A 24,023-nucleotide genomic window follows, 5' to 3' on the forward strand; every position below is an offset into this window, starting at 1 on the left:
TAAATTAGGACAAAAATATTTTTTTAATAAAATTAAAATATGTTATAGTAGATGTTTGATTTTTAGTATATGATTTGTTTTTTTCTGGTTCCAAGATGGCAACCCCATCCCCCCCCACATACAACCAAACGGAGTACTTCCAGAGCAAAGGGAGGGACTTCCAGTGGTAAATGTCAGTGGTTAGGAGCAGGACTTCCAGTCCCAATATGGTGACCAGGGGTGGGACACCTGCCAAGGGGTGGGGTTACCCATGAAGCCCTCAACAGCTCACCAAAACTCATTAAGCAGCCATCCAGCTGAAATAATTGCCAACCCCTGGTTTAAGCTCTTCAGTCAGGGCATAAGCTGCATAGTTATATCCTCTATACAATATATACTTCTATATAAAATGATGCATCTTCACTAAATTGAATACTCCCAGAACCATACTAGAATTTTTGTGGTCTTGTTTACAGATGCTCATAATGTAATTTAGGATCCTAGTACCCTTCTTTTCTGCAAAAAGTCAATAAAGTCTATTTTCATCATTACTTCTCATAACAAATGTGGAACATTCTTTTATAAAAAAAACATAAAACAGACTTGTACATTTTAGATACGTTTATTTTTAAAAAGATGCACATAAAAAATTAAGTTTGGTAATATTAACATCCATCAAATATAGATAGACCACTCCCTAGCATGTGCTTAAATATTTGGAAAATGCTGTTTTCAATTCTGGTGGCATTAGGCAAATATTATTATTCTATAGGTAAAGCAAAGGTTTTGACAAGATTTTTTCCTATTTTCTCTAACACTTTTCCATTGGCAATATTCAACCTGGAAATGGAATATAGTATGGGAGTTGTTATACCTTACCTTAAATACATGTTAATGGCTCTTAAAACAGGAGTGTCCACACATTAGGACAGGAAGACAGGAACTAAGTGCCCTCTGAGCAACTCAGATATAGCCCTCTACCAGCAAGGATTCTCTCTAGCTTGTCTTGGGCAGCTCATTTCAGTCACATTAGACTGATGCACAGGGCCAGGAAGTTGGGAACAGTCTTTCAATGTCCCCAGAGGTACCAGTCCCAGCCTTCTGAAGATAGACACTCTATCCTGCCCCAGCATGACAGCAGAAAGAGCCAGCAACTGAGGAAGCCCTAAAGCCACCCCCCCATTTTCCCTCCACTCCCATTCCAGGCTCACCCCTACCCCCAGTGCTCATCAATCCACCCACCCCAGTCCCTGCAAGCTCACCTCCTTAAACCCACTGGCTCACATTTTGCCTCCCCATCCCTTGTGACTCACTCTCCCTCACCCCATCCATAGATTCATAGATTCATAGATGTTAGGGTTGGAAGGGACCTCAATAGATCATCAAGTCCGACCCCCTGCATAAGCAGGAAAGAGTGCTGGGTCTAGATGACCCCAGCTAGATACTCGTCTAACCTCCTCTTGAAGACCCCCAGGGTAGGGGAGAGCACCACCTCCCTTGGGAGCCCGTTCCAGACCTTGGCCACTCGAACTGTGAAGAAGTTCTTCCTAATGTCCAGTCTAAATCTGCTCTCTACTAGCTTGTGGCCATTGTTTCTTGTAACCCCCGGGGGCGCCTTGGTGAATAAATCCTCACCAATTCCCTTCTGCGCCCCCGTGATGAACTTATAGGCAGCCACAAGGTCGCCTCTCAACCTTCTCTTGCAGAGGCTGAAAAGGTCCAGTTTCTATAGTCTCTCCTCGTAGGGCTTGGTCTGCAGGCCCTTGACCATACGAGTTGCCCTTCACTGTACCCTCTCCAGGTTATCCGCATCCTTCTTGAAGTGTGGCGCCCAGAATTGCACGCAGTACTCCAACTGCAGTCTGACCAACGCCCTCTGGTCTGTCACAGCTCACTCCTTACCTCCTCACCCCCTGCCCAGTCCTGACTAGCAATGGTAGTAGGCAACTTCCCATTCCCTGCCTGCTCCTACAGGACAATAACAACAGCCACAGATAAGTGGAGAGATACTGTGGAGCTACAGGGGGTGGTGTGCAGGTGAGCAAGAACCTGATCCCATCCAGCAGTGACTGGCAGGCCTGATCCAGGCTGTAGGGCCATTCCTGGAACCTTTACTGCTCCAGGAAGCAGAGCAGACACTGAGCTGACTTGGCAGCTCCTAGCCACCCCTCGGCTTGCAAGCCTTTTAGGGACAGGTCAGAGCAGTGCATGTTAGAGAGGGTATTAGCCCTTAACATGTGACTGCTCACAGCACATGGTAACTTTAACACAGTTTAACATTCCTTAGAGTTAGCATATACTAATTGGAATGTGTAACTACAACCTTACTTTTATATTGGGTCGCGAATAGGTTACATGGCTTTGAAAATGGTAAGTGATCCCACTGGTAAATGTCACCAGTAGAATTCCTTGGATATTTCTCTGCTTACCCTCTTGGCTGAGCAGGGAAATCCAGGAGAGCCTAGTGAGGAAAAAAGAGGCCTATAGGCTGTGGAAGCAGGGGGCAGTCACCAAGGAGTAGTTCACTTGCTTGGCTCAAGCCTGCAGGAAGCAGTGAGGAGAGTCGAAGCGGAGATGGAGCTTAAGCTGGTGACAAAAGTCAAGGATAACAAAAAGTCATTTTTTAAGTACATAGGCAGCGAAAAGAAAGTGCAGGATAACTTCGGACCACTTCAGGATGAACAAGGACAACTGGTAACAAATAGGATGGCTAAAGCAGAGATTCTAAATGAATTCTTTGCATCCATGTTCCTGGACATGAATACGAATATGCATCCCATTACGACTTTAGAAAAGCCCAGGATAGATACCAACCCACCAGTGGTTCATGCAGACCTAGTAACAGGGCATCTGGAGGGGCTGAATGTATTTAAGTCAACAGGCCCTGATGATCTTCACCCTAGGGTACTTAGGGAATTAGCTGAAGTCATAGCGGACCCGCTGGCACAACTGTTCGAGCACTCATGGCGCTCAGGACAAGTCCCAGAGGATTGGAAAGGGCCATTGTGGTCCCTATTTTCAAGAAGGAGATGAAGGAGGAACCAGGTAACTATAGGCTGGTTAGCCTCACCTCTATTATTGGGAAGACCTTTGAGAAAATAGTTCAAGAACACATTTGCAGGGGACCAGTGGGTAAAGTAATATTAAACGGCAATCAGCATGGGTTCATAGCAGGCAGATCTTGCCTGACCAACCTAGTTCATTTTACGACCGGGTCACAAAATGTTTGGATGAGGGAACAGAGGTAGATGTTGTTTACCTAGACTTTAAAAAGGCCTTTGACACAGTGTCACACCCAATTCTTATAAATAAAAAACTGCAATATAGATTATTACACAGTCTGGTGGATGGAAAATTGGCTTATGAAATGCACCCAGAGAGTGATGGTGGACAGGTTGGTTTCTACCTGGAGAAATGTAGACAGCGGAATCCCCCAGGGCTCTGTCCTGGGACTGGTACTATTCAATATTTTCTTTGGTGACTTGGATGAGGGAGTAGTAAGCACCCTGTCTAAGTCTGTTGACGACACAAAACTATGGGGGGAGGTAAACATATTAGAGGGCAGGGAGCAAATTCAAGTGGATTTGGACAGGCAGGGAAGGTGGGTGGAACAGAATAGGATGCAGTTTAACAAGGATAAGTGATATGTGTTGCACCTGGGGAGCAAGAATCATCAACACTCTTATAGCCTGGGAGGGACCTCTATGTGGCATTGGTCAGGCCACAGCTGGAGTACTGCATCCAGTTTTGGTCACCGCACTTCAGGAGGGATGTGGATAACCTGGAAAGGGTTCAGAGGAGGGCCACCCATCTGGTTACAGGCCAACAGAAAAAACCCTATGTGGACCGATTGGAAGACCTCAACCTCTTTAGCCTGCACAAGAGGAGGCTGAGAGGTGATCTTGTGGCCGCATACAAACTCATTGGGGGGGTCAGCAGGAAGTGGGGGATATGATGTTTACCAGGGTGACAGTTGGGGTAACTAGAAACAATGGATACAAGTTAAAAGAGAGCAAATGCAGGCTGGACATCAGGAAAAAGATTTTACAGTGAAGGTCGCCAAAATATGGAATAGGCTTCCAAGGAGGTGGTATCCCCTTCCTTGGAAATATTCAAAAAGAGATTGGACAGACACCTGGCTGGGGTCATCTGACCCCAGTGCTCTTTCCTGCCCAGGGCAGGGGGTTGGACTCAATGATCTAATAGGTCCCTTCCAACCCTAATAACTATGAAACTATTAGTAAGGCCACTGCTTTTTCTTTTTTACTGATTTATAAATGACCTAAACTAGAGCTGAACCTGAAGAGAGACATTTGTCCAGCATCACCGAAACTGGCTGGACATGCAAATGATTCTGTCATTGTTACTTACAAGAATGTTCAAAATGAAAGTAGGATTGAATGTAGCCAAACTAGCCTAAAAGTTTCCTTGATCAAACCTTTATACAGTTATAGTTAAAACAGCAACTTTCTAATTTTTCCTAGATGTGGCCATGGATATTTCTACTATTGTATCAAAATACAAGAGCTAAACCAGAAAAAAATTCTGAATGTATGTAAAAACACAGCTGACAGAATCTCACAAGAGTACCCCATATGTCTTTTGACCAGTGATTTACCTAGTTTTATTTTAAGTTTGGCAAGCTTTGCCTCTACCACTTGCATAATTGCAAAATAATTATTTTCATAGACTCATAGATTGTAAGGTTGGAAGAGACCTTGGAAGATCATTGGGTCCAGCCCCCTGCACCTAGCAGGAAAGATGCCTGTCCAGTTTCCTCTTGAAGATTTCCAGGGTAGACGATTGTATCACCTCTGGGAGGGAGCTTATTCCACAGTCTGGACACCCTAGTTGTGATGTAGTTTTTGCTAATGTTGAGCCTGAAATGGTCTTCCAGGAGTCTGTGACCATTAGCCCTAGTTTTACCCAAGGGTGTCCTGGTGAACAGCTGTTCACCAAGCCCTTGATGTACTCCCGATATAGCAGTAAGCTGCTACCAAGTCCCCTCTCAGCCTTCTCTTTTTCAAGCTGAAAAGTCCCAGATCCCTCAGCTTTTCCTTGTATGCCTTGCTGTGCAAGTCTTTGATCATACAGGTGGTCCTTCTCTGGACTCGCTGAGGCTTTACCACGTCCTTGTTAAAGTGCAGCACCCAGAACTGGACATAATACTTTAGCTGACGTCTCACCAATGACAAGCAGCAGAATCACTTCTTTGGTTTTCCTGGAGATGCACTGATTGATGCATGCCAGGGTAGTGCTGGCCCTGCTGGCTATGGCATTGCACTGCCAGCTCACGTTCAATTTGATATTTTCACTGCTTTTAAAACAGAAAACTTTCAATAACACTTTATTTAATTCCCCAGTCAGTCTCACATCCTCTGCTAGTGTTGCTTCTTAATAGCTGACAGTTGTTTTTTCTTTTCTGCTTCCATAATTATTCATTTTTTCTGGCTCTTCACAGCTATTGTGCTCTCTTCTTGTATTGTTGCTCTATCTGCATGCCATGGCTAACTAATTAAATCTATCTCCCTCCTATTTTTATGAAGACTGCCTTCTGTCAACATATATTAGATCCAATGCAGCTCACAGACAAATTAATCAGAGTTTGCACAGACTTCCATTACAGTGTTAACCAGGGCACAGGAAAGAAGGATGGCCTTAAGGTAAGGTACTAGCCTGGTACCCAAAAGACCGCTGTTCAAGTCCCTGCTCTACTAGTTATATGTTCAGCAAGGTCGTCATCAACTCGCTTAGTCCCCAGCTGTGGGTCCCAGAGAGTATATGCGCTTCTTATAGGTATAAAATTGTAGCCTGCAATTCTACAAATATCATTATCTTGATATGATGGAACAAATGAATTAGGGACAGACTGCAGCTGGTTCTTCTGTGGGTAGATCTAGCTTACAATTATTTACCCCAGAGTAGAAATGGAATGCGCTCAGTACTTCTTTTCAGGAAAGTCAAGTACTACTTGAGCTAGCCCCTTCCAGTTAACTCTGATATGGAAGAATTGAGGCAATAACCACAGCTGTGTAGGGAACTGAAGGAGCAATCACACACTGCATCTTCCTCATGTTCAAGAGCAGCAACAGAAGCTAACCCCTAGTGCACAAACATTGTAAAGTCAGCCCTTGGGCATTCCATGCAGCTTCTCTAAATGTATATAGAGCAGTTTCAGACTCACAAAGCACTAATGAAGAGCTACATCAACAGTCCCAGGATTACTTAAGTGTTGCTGTAACTTACACAATTCAAATGCCAAACACATTCCTTCCTGTTTTTCAGCATATGGTGATGGTGTTGTTTCCCAGTAACTAGAGATGTGGGCACTACTTCTACTTAGAAAACTGACTTGTAAGGCAAATACCTTCCCTTTCTTGACATTTCAACTGACACATCATGCAGCTTTTAATCAAAAATCCTGATTCTCTACTTTCTTATATCAAGGATATTTTCATTAGATAAACCTGCAGTGACTGTGAAGGAAGAATCAGGCTCATAGGGCTCCTTAACACATATAGGCGGGCTGTTCCAACATGCTGTATGTCAGAGCAGACTCGATTAATCAAGTCTGCTGGAGTGTGGTAATTACTGCACTCCAGCAGCCTCCAGTGTCACATGTATTAGTGTCTCCATGCTGAAAAATGGCAGTGGAGCACTTTGAACTCAAGCTCATTCGATAAGTTTTAGTTCAAAGCACCCCGCTGCCGCTTTTCAGCACAAGGACGCTGATACACATGATGCTCTGGGTGCTTTTACTTAACGCAGCTCTTGGAGCTGAGCTAATTAAAGCCCTCCCACCTCCTGCAGCATGTCTATAAACACCCATAGTGACTGCTGCTCAATCTCTTCTGTGCAGCAACATTAAGACTCGCATTTCCTCATTTCCTGTGTACAACCCTTTTGTGAAACTGTGTGAAATTATTAGTAAAATAAATAAGTAAACAGATGCATAAATGCATCCTAGTATGAAAAAGCAATGCAAGTACTGCAATGTCAGGATAACTCCACCATGTCTCTAACTCCACCCTCTGGTATCAGAATGCTTGAAAGTTCACCAGTAATTGAAAGCTGATGGAGGGTTTGCATTCACTCAAGAGGCAGAACTACTCCATCTAGATCTGAGATTCAAAATCCAGCTAAGATGAATTCTTCAATATGGAACCAAATAAGGACATTTAATATTCACTTATTTGAGGTCTATAACACTACTAGGACAGATTCTCACCTCATGCAAATCAGTGTAGATCTAGTGGGAGCATCCCCATGAGTGGTAACATGCATTTCCTTGGGGACAAACAGCAGCTGCTTCTCCCCGAGAAATGCCTGTGCACATGCACTCCAGCACACCGCACATTGCCACAGGTGGGACAGGAGAGGCTGAGGCCGGGACCTGGGCTGGCCCCATAGGACTTATCTGGGGTCCTGAGGGCCTCCGTGGGCTGCAGCAATCCAGCAGCATGAAGCCTGGCTGGCAGCTGGAGCATGGCTCGCTGGCCAGGCTCTGGTTTCCAATGCTGCAAGCTGCCACCACAGGTGCCACCCTGCTTTTTTAAAGTGTGGAGTTTTTTGACACCTGGATCTTTTGCTGTCTACCCCTCCAGCCCCCCATGCTGCAAATTAGCAGGGCAGGGAAATACCTGCATGTGCGGCAAGCACCGTATGTGGCATCACAAACCCGGATACTGCATTGATTTCAATGGAGCTATGATAAATTTGTACCACCAGAGGATCTGGTCTTAAAACATGAGGCCAAAATTCCAGTCACTATTGCTAATCTAGTATACTTTTGTCAAGAATCATGTCCACATTTTCTAATTTAACTTAATATTTATTAAATTCTAGCTTAATGCTAGGGGAAGGTAGACTAGATTAAAAAACTTGAGCTGCATGGCAAGGCAGTGCGTGCTGAGGAAGAGTTGCAATCTGACTAAAAATATTAAACATTTTAGAAATACTCTGAAGATTTAGAAAAACCCTGAAGATTTCAAAGTATGTTAATTAAATATTATTGTTGATATTTAAATTCAAAGATGAAACTGCCTCATTCTCTGTCCACTTTCCCTTTCATCCTCTTGGTCTGTAGGGTAGAAAAGTCAAGCATAGGGTGAGACAAGTTCATTTTATCACCTTCTGTTTCAAACAGACTTATATATCAATCTTACCACAGCTTTTAAAAGCTGGAATCTTACATGTTCCTTTGCTTGGCTTAATGTTCATGGTTTTACAGGTGGCTTTTCTTATAGGCTAATTAAGGAATAAAAAAGTAGGTGGAATAATATGGTCCTACTTTGTTAAAGCTATTAAAAGTGAAAGTATAGAATAAGCTTTCTATGCAAAACGCTTTCCTTTAAAAATACTCATAAAACATAACTTTCCAGGATTTCCTATTGTTTGCAAGGTTTGGATCAAAACTTGCCTGTCCTATTTCAGGCAAAATATTAGCAAGAACATATAAAATCTGCTTTTAAAGCAAGGCTTTAATGAATAATGTTCTTGAAAGATTGCAAAGAATTATGAGGATAAATAAAATCCTTGAGAAGTGGCACTGTGATCCACATCATCCCCTCCAACCAAAGAATGACTCTAAAGAGAGGGAGTACAATATGACTTTAACCCACTTTCCATACATCCATTCCTGGGCATTGAGACTTGGCCCTAGTCTGAAAATGTCCTCATTTATACAGCAGCAATGGGCCCCATGAGGCAGTTCAATGCATCTTTTTCCCTAGCCATGCCCTTTCGAGGCCACAGGGAAGGGTGGTATTGCCTCTGACCGTGCACTACGAAATAACTTCAGTTGTTAGGATGACTCTCTGGTGGCCAGGACCACTGGTTTTACAACTGTCTCACATCAATGCAATGAAAGGCTGCCCTGCCCTGTCCCCTTGGGGCATATAAGCATATACACTATTTTTTCACCAAACTCAATATTAGAAATTTCTGCACTTATCCCTATGTTAGGGAACAAGTGTTCAAAAAAAGTCTTACTTAGGCAAAGATTATATAAACTCTTTAAAAGAACCTGAAAAAGTTTCCTTCTGCTGCATGATACAGTTATGATTACCTAAAACACTGTGCTAACCACTACCATTTCCACCAATCAAAATGGAGAGAGAAATTTTAACGAACTGTATAATTCCCCATATAGCAAAGAAGATTTAATTTAAAGAGAATTTTGTAAATATATATCAGGTAAACAATGAACTGGTATACTGGCTTTTCCTTGAAGGCTACAAAGGAATCCATCTCAGGCCTTTGATTTTTTTGTCTTAATGTGGGAATTAGATCAGCTTCTGATCCCTGTTATAATAGTGTAACAGTATGTTCTGACATGCTATAGAAATGTAAGTAATTTAATTATTTCAATGGAATTGGTTCTGATACACACCAGTTTATCTGAGAACAGTTTATCTGAACCAGAGTAGTTTAAAATAAAGACATATCTGCTGACATTAACATCCAGCTAAACTTAAAATCTAGTCACTTTCATGAAAACACAATTAAACTATGCAACAGGTAAATGTTAACAGGTTCTAAAAGACTTTAACAGCAATCATTTTCAACTTTTCATTTTAAGCAGTCATAAAAAAAAGAAGAAAATGTTATACAATTGTTGAAATATGAAACTGCAAATTGCTTAACTATAATATACACACAAACACTATACACACACACATCCCCCCCTGGATTTTTCCAACTATAAGTCAACCCCACATTTTCATGTTCAATTTTAGGAAAAACAGCTTTTTCTCTGAATATTCAATGCTAAAATAAAACTACTGAAAACTTGTCTGGTGTGGTATTTTTACTGCATGCACAAAAATACTGCAAGTACAAATGTCAAGACCAGATTATAGATCAACCCCATGTATAAATCAAGTTTGATTTTTACAGTTCGTTGGGAGAAAAAATAGACTGATAATCAGAACTATACAGTAAAATCAAGGTCTATTGTACCTAAATGAAATAGGTCTTAGATAAAATTACGAAAAATCTTTTCACTCCATTAACGTATTTTTTCAGACCAACATTAACAAGCACCATGAGTCATTATGTGATGAATGACACGCTTTCATTTCACAAACGTTCTGCACAGGTTGATTCCTGTACACACTAATGCCAAATGCATGCTAATCCTTTTATTTTCATGTTCACCATTAAATTGGCAGGCTTTTCCGCAAATATGTTTACATACACTCATTTTTTAAAAGTGAAAATCCATCAGACAAGAGAAAAATTTAATTTCTTAAAATTCATGTTTCGACATATAAAAGTTTCATACTACATTTCCCAATACAACATTCCATGTTCAAATCAACATAGGTTTGTTCTCATTAGATAGCAGACTCCGTTTGTAAACAAGCAGATACTCTTTCATTACTTTGGGAGGGAAATATGATAGAACACTTTATACATTATATTGAATCGTTTCTACAAATCATCTGTACGACATGCCATTCATAATGCCTCCAAACTGTTTAGAATGGATTGAATATTTTGCAGAGGAATGGAATTTCTATGCAGTCATCACTATACAAATACTTAAATTCAGTGCTACATTTTTCATTTTATGAATCATCTAAATATAAAGTCCTTTAAACATGAAATATTTCACAAGTCTCTATTGAAAAGAGGCCAGGACTGGAAAGGAAAAGGTATTCCAGGTCAAGATTAATTTATAATCTTGTGCCAGCTCATACTTCATGCTGTGTCAGAATCTAGCCAACATTCTCTGAACTGGAATAACAGGGTAGAATATCAGGTCAGTACTGAAGAGTACTGACTAAGAATGATGAGCCTTATCTAATTTCCATGGAAATAAAAGGAGTCATTCTATTGGAAGCAAAAGCAGGCCCTAGCTTAGGGTTTGATTCTGCTGAAATCAACAGGAATAGGAGTAGTTTACAGACAGTTTGCACTTGTCCATACTATGCCTGCCTTTTGATACTTTTTATAATGCTCAGCTGTGGGATTATTATTACCAAGTTTCCAAAAAAAAACCCTACAAAGTATCAAGGACAATATATTTCATCACTCTATGACATGCAGCACTCTGTGCACAACATCACTTTTTGTAATCAAAGTAAGGTCTTTCCAGTGGTCACTCAGATGCTTTCCATTATTGGAATACAGCTTTAAAATTCAAATTGAAGCAGATATTTTGAAAAAAATCACAACAGCCAGTAAATAGGAGCCCAAGGTGGTCCTTCCAGCACCTCTATTATTTAAATTCCCCTACCTATGGTATATAAAATGAATAGCAAGAGTCAAGTCCTTGACCCTTGGAACTCAAAACACAACATTCCCATTGACTTCAATGAGACTAAATATGCATGCCTCAACCCAAACACATACTAGTATTCTATGAAATTATTCTATATACATTATATCCTCATTAAATTTCAGGTGACCAAAACTGACTTCCTTGTTCACCCCAAATTCCCTTGATTTGTTTGAGTCTTGGGTATACAAAGAAATGCTGGACCGATGACCTATTACATAGGGATCTATGTAAAAGAAGATTTTGTTCACATCCAATTTGTTTTCTAATTTTCAGGGAGGGGTTCCTTAATAAAACAGGAGAAATATATGAATATTTGCCTTTAATTAGTATATTTTATTTCCCGCAAACCTGTGTCAGTCAACTGATTAAATATGGGTTCATCAATCATTTATTAAAAATACATAACAATTGTTTTAAAAGGATGGTAAAGGAAGATTACTATTGTTTAAACAACACGTTAAGCAAATTAGGATCTGATTTTATGAAAAAATCAAAGTTTGATCTTTTATTACCTCCTAATCCAGGTCTGAGACGATTATCATAACCATCCAGAAGTCTGTCCAAAATTCTTGTAAAGATGGTAATATTGTTCTTGGCTTCATCTTCCTGGGAGTCAGCCAGCACTGATCTAAATGGACATTTTACATTTTACAATCTCTCAGAAATATTTTATAAACATTCAATATGCAATTTTTATAGATTAGCTTTGAATTTTCAGTTGTTGCCCACTGATTATCCTTGTGTTCCTATTCATGCCACCTTTTTCTTATAAAACATAAATTCTGGTGTATTCTGAAATAATTCTGTAGTTTCAATGTATAAATATGCACAAATTACATATTAAAGCAATGGCTCATAAACATGAGAGTCTAAGAATCATACCTCCAGATCAGAAGTACTTAAATGTCTAAGAGTCTTTATTTTCAGCATATATTAAAACATACTAAATACTGTTTCCTCAAAGCTTTGTTAAAAATTGATTATTCAGGGAGAGAAACCTAAAACAACATCATGGTGCTTCAAACCACTTACAGATTGGATCATTCTCTATCTAGCTGCTGGACTACTCTTCTCTCTTCCCTCACCCCTGCATACGCTATCTCTTGAATAGATATCGTGGGCATGCCTCCACCCAATGGTCATATAATGTACATGATCAGAAGTACTGAGGTGAGGGAAAACTCCAATGACCATGCTTAGGAAGTCCTCTGATGTCAATGCATAGTAGGTGGCACAATGAAAATGATTAGCAGCTGGCATGCTAGAAGGTAACTGTTAAGTACCTAAAAGATTTGGTGGTTTTAACATGGTACTTGGAAACAATTTTTATTTAGGAAAAAAAAAAAAAAATCTCTCTTTTTTTAATTTTCTGCCAGATCCAGATGTCCCTTGTAAGAGTTCCAGATCACAAAGAAACCTGTCAAGGAAAGTCTATGGATCATCCAAAATTATCTTAAAATTCACTTCTGAAAGACAGACCTGTTTGGGAAACACCAATAATTCCCAAAAAAAATGCGATTCAACTGTCTAGCCAATAATGGTACTGACAAAATTACCTGGGCTGGAAAAGTCAAATCATGGCTTTACATGCTTTTGGTACCTCCTCCTACACAGAGCCGTCACATGTCACAAGTCAAATGTTAAGCAATCATTTATGTGAAGAACAAGATATTCAAACATCTCATTTCATAGCAACGTAAAGTATTCTGGCAGTAAAATAACATGTACTATATACATTATCAGTTTACACCATTTGTAACAATCTATAGGGGTTTTTTTTTTTATTTGAATACTTGTATTTTGTAACTGTTGATTAAGGTATTCCAAATGAACAATCATGCTATAAAAATGACCATATTTTGTCTTATCTAAAGCACAAGCTATCTTCAGATGACACATTGTTTTCTTAACAGAAACAATCTTAAAAATAACAAAAGCAGAATTTTATTTTGGCCCCTAAATTCAACATTATGGAGTATTTACATGTAAATTATTGCAATCAGTGCTAAGACATTTTCCATGTAAATCAACCACAGTCAGTTAATTTACAAACTAAACACTAAAATGTAACGTGAATTTCCACAGAGCTTTTAGTCTTATTTAAGATTATCATGTGTTGAGAGGCAGGCAGGCAGGCAGGCAGAATCACTACTTTCGTAGTATAAATCTCTGCCATTTTAATTTTTTTTCCAAAATCAGAAGAGTCTTAAAATCAAGATGCCACTGAAAATCCCATTTTAGTTAATTATACTACAGTAAACTCTAATCCTGCCACTCTTATTCACCTGAAAGGGCCTTAATTACGCACATACTCTTGTTGACGTCAGTGGGATTACTCACATGAGTAAGGATTGCAGGATAAGGCCCACTGTGACTCAACTAACACTGCACCATAGTTGGTTATAAAGTAAGATAGGGAACCCATTTTAAAAGATTATTTAATTCTGGTCATTGTGAGATATCCAGCAGAAAATAAGTACGGGGATTTTCAGCAACATGGGACTCACATTAAGTGACCTGAGATGCCTATCATTCTGAAAATCATATTAGCCAGAAGACCAACTGCAGTCAGAATTGAGACAACTAAAATGAAGTTACAAATTGCAATTAATTGAATGTTTAGGCAGTGTAGACTTCACATAAACTAATTACATGTTAAAAAATTACTTTCTATTATGTTGTCACTTAGACATGGAGATGTCTAAACAACAATATGAAAAGTTGATTAATAAACCAGTCTATTGTTTTATTATATGCGATTGTGAAGTTGTGTACTATCTCCACCTAGAGGTTTCAAGCTTTAATATCATTTTTTATTCTTGTTATATTGGCCAACCCTCCCCCCAAAAAAAAACAAAAAACAAGCCCATGCTCAAAAATGCCAACATTATTTTAGAGGCTGTGGTCTGCTGTTTGACATCACAACAACTTACTGCTCTTTTTACGATTCTGTTGCTTCGCCTGCACTATTGGTTTATGTGATTAGCTTATAAGGTATACTGACAAAAGAAAAAAAAACATTTTACAACTCAGATTGTAAAAAGAAAGCATCGAATGGCATTTTTCCTTCCAAATGCTAGAATGAAAAATGTCAATTCAAAATTGCAGCAAATTATTTTAATCCAGCTATGAACTTTACATTGTTGATCAACCACTGCAATTGCTCTGGAAACCGTGAAATACAGAATTGAAACACCCAACGCAGATTTTTTTTAAACATCACAAAAAAAGCTTCAGTAACCCCTTCCATCTGTGGGAAATAAACAGGTCACAATATAACACACGTTTCTGTTGAAGAGCAATAAGAAGCATCCTTCTCACCTTGTTGGCTCCCACACCAATAAAACGAGAAGAACCAACTGCATCTCGGAGAGTGTCAGTCTCCTCTTCATAGCTGTCCTTTGCAATACCTAACGGTGCAAGAAAAAATACAAAGCCACTCAGAGCTTACAGCCAGCTTCTGCCACCCCTTTCAACTTAACCAAATGAAAAATGTGTGTCACTTCAATGGAGAATGGACACCATTGGCTTTCTGCAGCACTTTTCCCTACTAGCAACTTATATCTCCAGCCTTCGCAAGCATCCTGCTTTGGACAGACACGTAAGGCATAATCAAAAGTGGCATGTGAGCAGATGCCTCAGACGCTCTCTTCTGGAACAGGAACGGCCCCAACCAGACCAAAAAAATAGATAGATAGATAGATAGATAGATAGATAGATAGATAGATAGATAGATAGATAGATATGTTAATTATTCCTCCTTTCATTACATGGCAATCAAAGGGGGTGAGAAAGAAAGAAAAACAGAAAAGCATCATGCCATTTGCAAAGGACCAGTAACAGGACTGGGAACCAGAGCCATTCAACTGCTGCCAGAGGCTGCACACGTTTGCCAGCTGTCTCAGAAAAAGGAAAGCAAATCAGAAGAGCCAAATCGCATCCCAGGCAGGGGATCGGCAACCCCAGGGCAGCGCAAAGTTGCAGAATAAAAGGAGCTGGAGCTGCGGGGGCTCGTCTTGCCTGAGGTTCAGGGAGGGGGCCGGGGCAAGGGCCCCGCATCCTGCCCTGTGCACCCCCAAGACACTCACACGTCCCGGAGAGAGGGGAGCGCTGCGGGGGAGCCTACCTGGGAGCAGCAGGAGGCGCTCGGAGATGCAAAGGCTTTTTTTTGTTGTTGTTGTGAAGGGGAGGTGGGGGCGTGGGAGGGGGAGCCGAGGGGGATGCCTCCCTCGCGCCGGTCTGGAGGAGGCTGAAGGTGGTGAAACTTGGTGCTAAGGAGAGGGACTGCGGCGGCGTCGGCTGGTCCAGAGCGGCGCGTGTGCGCGAGGCGGCGGCGGCGGCGCGAGGATGGAGGGAGAACGGGGGCCCGGAGAGGGAGCGAGGGAGGGGGAGCCTGCGCGCGCAGGCAGCGGCGGCGGCAGCTGGGCCCCGGCCCCGGGGCTCCGTGGGGGAGAGAAGGGGCGGAGCCGCCGAGCCGAGCCCGCGGCCGGGGCTGGTGCAGCGCGGGGCTGGGGCAGGCAGAGGGAGCCCGGGAGCCTCGCAGCGCCTCAGCCCGTCCCCGCCTGGGGGGCGCTCGGCCGCCCGCGGTGCGGCACCAGCCTCCCTGTCGCCCGCCCGCCCGCTGCGGTCCCCAGAAGTTGGCGCTGGAGGCGAGGGCGGGGAGACGGCTGTTGCCAGCCCGGAGCGGGACGGGGCTGGGGCCGGATCCCGCCTCTCCCTTGCCACAGCCCCGTGCGCTGAGGTGGTGCCCGGAGCCGGCACTGCCCCGCGCTGCGCTCCCGGGCGAGCCCGCCCGCGGCGCACAACTTCGGCCCTGGGGGTGCCCGCAGCAACACGGCTACAGGCGGCGGGGCCGGGAGAAACCCTCGTGGGGCCTGCGGGCGCCTCGGCCGTGGGAGGGGGAGAAAGAGAACCCCTTCCAGGCGACACAGGGCTGGCAGTGGCTTTCCTAAGCTTTTCATCGCCACGGAGCACGCGGGAGTGTTGCAATTATTCATAAATATATATTTACCAATGGATCTGCTCTATGGATATGTATAGAATACACATCCATATGCACACACAGACACGTCTATATCCATACAGACACATATAAGGTGTGTGCATCTTCTCCATGAATAATTGCAACAGTTCCCTTCCCACCAGCGCTGGAAGCTCTAGCATTAATATTCCTTCCCCCACGTGACCATTGGCACAGTCTAATTGAAATCCAGAGAAGGGAAAAGCTTGCCCTTTAAACCCAGCTCAGGATGCAGGCAGCTGGGGAAAACGCATTTCGCCTTTCTCCCCCCAGCGTGCCTACTTTCTGGTGTGCTGCCTTTTAAATTGTGTTGCCTTCTTTCTGAAACGGGTTTCCCTCTGATAGGAGGCAGACCAGTACTGTTATTTTATGGTTAGGTTGGATTTTCTGTTGTGAGGGCACCATGTTTTTTTGATCATGGCAACAGGATTATCTTTTCATTCTTAATAGGGGGGGGAAAAAATAAATGCCACTGAGTTTAACATTTCTGCCTTTTCCTGGTTTGTTTTAAATCAGCCCATTTATTTCTCCCTTCAAAGTGGCAGCCAGGGCAAGAATCAAACGTTTCAACACCGGGCCAATGTTTAGTAAACAGCTGGACAAGCACTTTCTGGATAAAATAGTTCTTCCTAAATTATATATAGGCTTTTATCTGCCAAATTAAAGGATCCAATCTGAAGCAAGAACTGGCTAAAGACTTCAAATTTTCTTCGTGTCAGAAAATGGATTACTTTGACAGAAATGTTTCCCCATTCTCCCACCAATTTAATTCTCAATGTTTAAATTGTATGTCATATAAAAAAAGATCAATCTGTGATCGAAGGATGCGCACCTGCACCATATTCATAGATTCATAGATGTTAGGGTCGGAAGGGACCTCAACAGATCATTGAGTCCAACCCCCTGCATAAGCAGGAAAGAGTGCTGGGTCTAGATGACCCCAGCTAGATGCCTATCTAACCTCCTCTTGAAGACCCCCAGGGTAGGGGAGAGCACCACCTCCCTTGGGAGCCTGTTGCAGACCTTGGCCACTCGAACTGTGAAGAAGTTCTTCCTAATGTCCAATCTAAATCTGCTCTCTGCTAGCTTGTGGCCATTGTTTCTTGTAACCCCCGGGGGCGCCTTGGTGAATAAATCCTCACCAATTCCCTTCTGTGCCCCCGTGATGAACTTATAGACAGCCACAAAGTCGCCTCTCAACCTTCTCTTGCGGAGGCTGAAAAGGTCCAGGTTCTCTAGTCTCTCCTCGTAAGGCTTGGTCTGTAGGCCCTTGACCATACGAGTGGCCCTTCTCTGGACCCTCTCCAGGTTATCCGCATCCTTCTTGAAGTGTGGCGCCCAGAATTGCACGCAGTACTCCAACTGCGGTCTGACCAGCGCCCGATAGAGGGGAAGTATCACCTCCCTGGACCTATTCGTCATGCATCTGCTGATGCACGATAAAGTGCCATTGGCTTTTCTGATGGCTTCGTCACACTGCCGGCTCATGTTCATCTTTGAGTCCACTAGGACTCCAAGATCCCTTTCCACCTCTGTGCCACCCAGCAGGTCATTCCCTAGGCTGTAGGTGTGCTGGACATTTTTCCTCCCTAGGTGCAGCACTTTGCATTTCTCCTTGTTGAACTGCATCCTGTTGTTTTCTGCCCACTTGTACAACCTATCCATGTCTGCCTGCAGCTGTTCCCTGCCCTCCAGCGTGTCCCCTTCTCCCCATAGCTTTGTGTCATCTGCAAACTTGGACAGAGTACATTTGACTCCCTCGTCCAAGTCACTGATGAAGACATTAAAGAGTATCGGTCCAAGGACCGAGCCCTGCGGGACCCCGCTGCCCACACCCTTCCAGGTCGAGACCAACCCATCCACCACGACTCTTTGGGTGCGACCCTCTAGCCAATTCGCTACCCACCAGACTGTGTAGTCATCCACATCACAGCCTCTTAACTTGTTCACCAGTATGGGGTGGGATACCGTATCGAAGGCCTTCCTGAAGTCTAAGTATACGACATCCACCCCTCCTCCTGTGTCCAGGCAGTGCACCTGAACTCCGTTTGATCTGGCTGACTTACATCACTGACTTCTCATGAATTGTACTGCCTTGGCAAAGTCACAAGACAGATTTGTGTATGTGTGCCATTAATCAGATCAGAGTATCAAGAAGACTAAAAGTTTCTAATATATTTATTTTTTTACTCCTTACCTGTAAACAAGATTTGTGACTAGCTACTTTTCCTAGACAGATGGTTCTCCTGGTGGCAAAATAAAAGCCAGATCTATTACCAGGCACCACAGATTTTGGACCTGACCTGTTCATTTAATAACATGCCATATAGATTTTAAATATCTCATTTCTGTACAATGTTTCAAATTCTGAAGTTTCTGTGATTTTACAGGGAGGTTCAAGCCTGCATCATTGCCTATCAAGTTAAGTTAAATTGTTTAGATTAACAGTCAAGGAATATGCTGCAAAATATTTTCTCTGGGACACACAAAAGTTTGCCGTTTACTCTGTTGACATTGGTAGATGTATAAAAAGGTGACAGCTATTTAAAAAAAAAAAAAATCAAGCCATGAATTCCACAGCAAGATTTTTAGTTGAATCTTTTGTTCATGATAGGATACCAATCTATGTCCCACCTCATGTTATGCCCTGGCACAGTCACTATTATCTGTACTGTTCTGTTCATTTCGCCCTCTTACTTATTTGTCTCTTTCTAGTCTTCATTTTATTCTTTAATTGGACTTTCATGGTGTTTCCCCCCACCTCTTTTCCTGTTGGTTCTGTTTCATAAGTAATAGTTCCTTCCTTCATACTTTCCCCCATTCCCACCTCTCCCTTTTCATGTTGCTCTGAATGGTGGTCAGAAACCCACCAGCAATTACATAAGGCTACAATAGGGTGGAGTAAAAAAAAAAGCTGAAAAAAGAAAAATAAGAATGTCCTGACAGTTCAATAATTTTCTTCTGTTCATGCAAGCTTCTTCCAGAATCAAATATTTGAGAGGCTGCCGTGAAGCCGGGAAGATTTCAAATAAAGAGCAGCTGATTTACTTGAGGCTGAAAGAGCATTTTTGCTTTTGGGAACAAGAGTGTTTTCCACACCCTGCTGATCCTCTTTTTTGCCCTGTGCGTCCCCAGACTAGTGAAGTAGGACACACAGCCTTTACATAATCAGGGTACATACCCAATACCCAATACTCTATGTAATCAAAGTACATACCCATTGGCTGCAGCAAAAGCATATTGTTAACAAATTCAGTCAAGCTCATGCAGCTAATGGTACTTTTATTCGCTCCATAAAAATAGAATTGGCTTGGCTGGATCACTGTGTTCTGAACTCGACTGGTTGCTTTAGCATATCTTGAACAAAAACTGAGAGAAAGGTCAATCATACCCAACAGTAGGCCTATGCAAAGCAGCAAGTATTTGCTTTGGATTCGGCCGATTCTGCGGGACAGTGATTTGATTCAGTGATTTGAATCACTGTTCCAGTTTGATTTGGCTGATTCGTATTCAGAGATTTGCTGGAGATTCAGCCATAGTCTATACAGGCAGTCCTCGGTGACGCTGGACACAGCTGCCTCCAGCTGGTAAGTCTGCTATGGTAGGAGGAGGGGGGAGGAAAGGGGAAGGCGGGGCAGATCAATGCCCCCACAGCGAGGGAGGGATTGGGGCTAGGACAAGCTGCCCAGCTGGGGTAGGAGGAGGACGCAGGACTCGGGGAGGGGGGCTCCCGCCACTGTGCGCCACCCCACGCCGCCAGTCCGGGAGCTGCTTTTCTGGTGGCTCCTCTGGCGGCTCTTGCCACCTGTCCAGGAGGGCATGGGAGCAAGCATGTGGCCCCGGATCTGCACAGGGTAGGCTGGGCCAGCCTGCACTCAGGAAGGCTAGCCCCAGCTGCCCATCACCGGGCTGCTCTCCACAGGGCAGGCGAAGCCAAGGCTGCACTCTGGGCTGTGGCTGGGGCTAGCCTCCCAGAGAATAGCCCTGGCTCTGCCCACCCAACAGAGCACAGCCCAGCAGTGGGGGTTTGTCACCTAGAGTGCAGCCTTGGCTCCACCTGCCCCGCAGAGTGCAGCCCAGCAGCAGTGGCTTGCTGCCCAGACCACAGTCCTGGCTCCACAGCGGGTGAGTGGGGCTAGCCTGCCTCGCAGAGCACAGCCCCAGCTCCAGCAGCAGGCAGCTGAGGCTAGCCTCCTGGAGCACAACCCAGCCTAGCCCACCCTGGGCAGATTTGGGGCCACACACCCGCTCCCATGCCCTCCCAGACCGGCTGCAAGAGCTGGTGGCGGAGCCACCAGAAGAGCACCTCCCAGTCCAGCAGCATGCAGTGGCACAGTGACAGGAGCCCCCCTCCCCCAGTCCTATGCCCCCACACCCCAGGTGGGCCCCAGCCCCAATCCCTCCCTCGTTGTGGGGGCATTGATCGCCCCCCCACCACACCCCTTCCTTCCCCCCTCCACCCACAACACACTTACCAGCTGGAGGCAGCTGTTTCCAGCGTCTTAAAGTTGAAAACCCGTCGAAACCTGGAACCCTGTTGGAACCTGCTGCAAGCCTTCTGAATCTCCAAATTGATTCAGAGGCTTCCAATTGCATTCAGACATTTTAACAGGTCTCCCAATTCGATATGGGTTCAGAGATTTGGCCACCAAATCAGGCCAAATTTCCTCCAAATTGAACCAGCTACTGAAGCTTCACACAGCCCTACCCAACAGTAAGAAAATTTAGTGAAGTAGAAATTTTGTAGTAGGTATTTCATTAAGTGGAAATGCAGGTTTGTTATATTATTTATTTTGAAGACAGTCAAGGTATTAAGAAGCCTGATTGTGATTAATATTGTTCACTTAAAGTAACTGTCTTCGTAAGAAAACAAACAAACAAATTTTGGAACGAGTCACTCTTCACTGGGAACAAAAATATCAGAACTTGGCCCTTAGTGATTTTTCAGACAATTGCTGACTTCCATTGACAGCAATATCAATTTGCTGATATATACATTCACCATGGCCTCATTTTTGGCAAGTGAAACCATCTGTAACCATTTATGATAAGGAAGGGACCATGGGAATTTCACATATACTAATTTCCATTAAAGAGCTTTCATTTAAAATTGGAGCCTTGGCAGTTTATTCTAATCATGTGTCATGGATAAAAGTATTTGAAGACAGAACTAAAACAGATTTTTCACATGTATGTGCATTTTCCTCACAAATATTTTTCCATCACTTTAATTTACATTTTATATTTCAGATGTGAATTGCATCAGAAGTGGAAAAACAAATATTCAGAAAGAATCACAAGCAGCTGCAACCATCTGGTTCTGTGATAGACTACTGTCATTCTCTAAGAGCCCCATTAAAGCTTACTAGAAATGCATATCTGCCTGCATTCAAAGATCTACCCCAGAAATAATGTAGTAGGTCTTAAGTTCAAGATATTTATTCCCATACTTTTCTATGAAACTAGTTTATTTGGCTTCGCCATCATAAATGCAAGTTACGCTTATTTATTCCTGAATAAATAAACAACCCATGAGCCTTTTCAGATGCATGTTCAAAAGGTTTGAGTTTTTATCTCTGAAATATTATTTTATTACAGATAAAAGTTTTACTGTATTTCACTTCAGTCAAAGGAAAGTGCAAAAATGCAAAATATAAGTTTGTGATACTTAAGTCCTGATCAGGTTTACAATGAGATGCAGGGAGTCAGGTTAGCCCATAAATCATGGGTCTCAGGGTGCACAGATTATTACATTTCAAGATTTTTACAGGGGTTTTTTAAACAAATTCTATGTTAACAGAAGTATATAAACTAGATTTCATCCTATGCTCTTAAAAATAGACCTTATAGTTCCATCACATTTTCTAATCAAGAATTTCAAAGTGTTTCACATGCTAATAAATTAAGTTCCCCAACACCTACTGTAATTGGAGGTCACAATATTTTTTCCCATGAGATAAACTCTACACCCTGTATAGAAGAGACAGCACAGAGTAGAAAGGTGGGGGGGGGGTTGCGCTCTATGTCAAAGAGCACCTCACATCATCAAGGATTAGCTTCAGGTTAGAGGAGGGTCGGGCAGAGACACTATGGGTCAAACTACATGGGGGGGCATGGTGAAAGGGACCTTACGGTGAGTGTCTACTACAGACTACCCAACCAGGGGGAAGAGCTGGACCGGGACTTCTCCAGTCAGCTTATGCAGGTGGTTAAATCAAGGGATGTTATTGTCATGGGTGCCCTAAACTACCCAGACATTTGCTGGGAGGAGCAGACAGCCAGGTCTGACCGCTCGCATAGGTTTCTGGCTGTATTACAGGACCTTCACCTTATCCAGGAAGTACACACACCCACTAGGGGTAACACCTTGCTGGACCTGGTCCTGGCCATGGGGGATGACCTGGTGAGGGGACTGCAGGTCCTTGACCACCTGGGCAATAGCGATCATCACCTGGTGAATTTCACTATCCAGCGCAGGGCATCTAGGGCTCACACCAAGGCTAAAGCCCTTGACTTCAGAAGGGCCAGCTTCAATGAGCATAGGAGACTAGTGGGAGAGGCACTAAGGGCCCAGAAGGTAGAGGAGATGGGAGTCCACGAGGGATGGTCGTACCTTAAAGGGGCGATCCTCCAGGCCCAAAGGATAACAGTCCCTGAGAGAAGCAAGGGGGGTAAGAGTGCTCAGAAACCCCCTTGGCTCAGCAAGGGTATTCAGCAATGCCTGAGGACTAAAAGGGAGGTGTACAACCAGCGGAAGGGAGGAACTATCACCAAGGAGGAGTACTCCTCCTTGGCCCGGGATTGTAGGAGGGCTATTGGGAAGGCCAAGGCAGAGATGGAACTCAGGCTAGCGTCCAGGATTAAGGACAACAAAAAGTCCTTTTTCAAGTACATTGGGAGCAAGAAGAGGGCACCGGGCAATGTAGGCCCCCCACAAGACACAAATGGTAATCTGGTGGCCACGCCAGACAAGAAAGCTGATATTTTTCATAGTTTCTTTGCCCCTGTTTTCCTGAACAGGGACCGGGATATCCCACCTACCAGAGGTAGGGACAATCTTGGGGATAACTCTATCAAGCCTTCAGTCAGTGCAGATGTAGTTAGGGATCTTCTGGAAGGGCTAGACATTTTTAAATCTGCAGGTCCAGATGCCCTCCACCCAAGGGTGTTGAGGGAGCTGGCAGGGGTCATTGCAGAGCCCTTGGCCCAGCTGTATGAGCATTCATGGTCATCTGGCCAGGTGCCAGGGGATTGGAACCTGGCTAATGTGGTCCCAATTTTCAAGAAAGGGAGGAAGGAGGACCCAAGTAATTATAGGCATGTAAGCCTCACCTTGGTGCTCAGGAAGCTCTTGGAGAGAATCATCAAGGAGCACATCTGTGGGGGGCCAGCAGGGGAGATCATGCTCAGGGCAATCAGCATGGGTTCACCAAAGGCAGGCCTGCCAGATGTCGGGACCGAGGGCGGTCTAAGGCTATGGCCAGTAGCCCGGACCGTCAGGTGTGGTTTTTCCACAATGGAGTAGAGTTAGGCACGGAAGCGTATTGGTTGTACAAAGAAAGCTTTACTTACACTGCCGATGGTCACAGTGCAGGAAGGAAACTTGCTTGAGTTACAGTTGCACACAAACAAACAGAAGTGAGATCTCTTGTCGAACCGAACCGAGATGAGTCATTGATGTACGACTCCGCACGCTCAACACGGGGGTACGTCAAATTTTCCACTATGACAGGGAGT

The 24,023-nt window shown here is 43.6% G+C and overlaps 1 protein-coding gene across 1 annotated transcript in view; it reads right to left on the bottom strand.

Moving 5' to 3' along the window:
- The window catches only part of GABRA2 (gamma-aminobutyric acid type A receptor subunit alpha2), a 138,145-nt gene extending 122,455 nt beyond the window's left edge, over positions 1-15,690 (bottom strand). The window contains exons 1-3 of the mRNA XM_014594996.3: positions 15,393-15,690; positions 14,588-14,676; positions 11,779-11,894 (exon numbers count right to left, since the gene is read on the bottom strand). Of these exons, the coding sequence (XP_014450482.1) occupies positions 11,779-11,894; positions 14,588-14,658 (187 nt within the window). The 5' untranslated portion in view covers positions 14,659-14,676; positions 15,393-15,690. The remainder of the gene's footprint in view (positions 1-11,778; positions 11,895-14,587; positions 14,677-15,392) is intronic.
- Positions 15,691-24,023: the final 8,333 nt, after the last annotated feature.

Source organism: Alligator mississippiensis, chromosome 2 (assembly GCF_030867095.1).
Source record: "Alligator mississippiensis isolate rAllMis1 chromosome 2, rAllMis1, whole genome shotgun sequence".
Classification (NCBI taxonomy): Eukaryota; Metazoa; Chordata; order Crocodylia; family Alligatoridae; genus Alligator; species Alligator mississippiensis.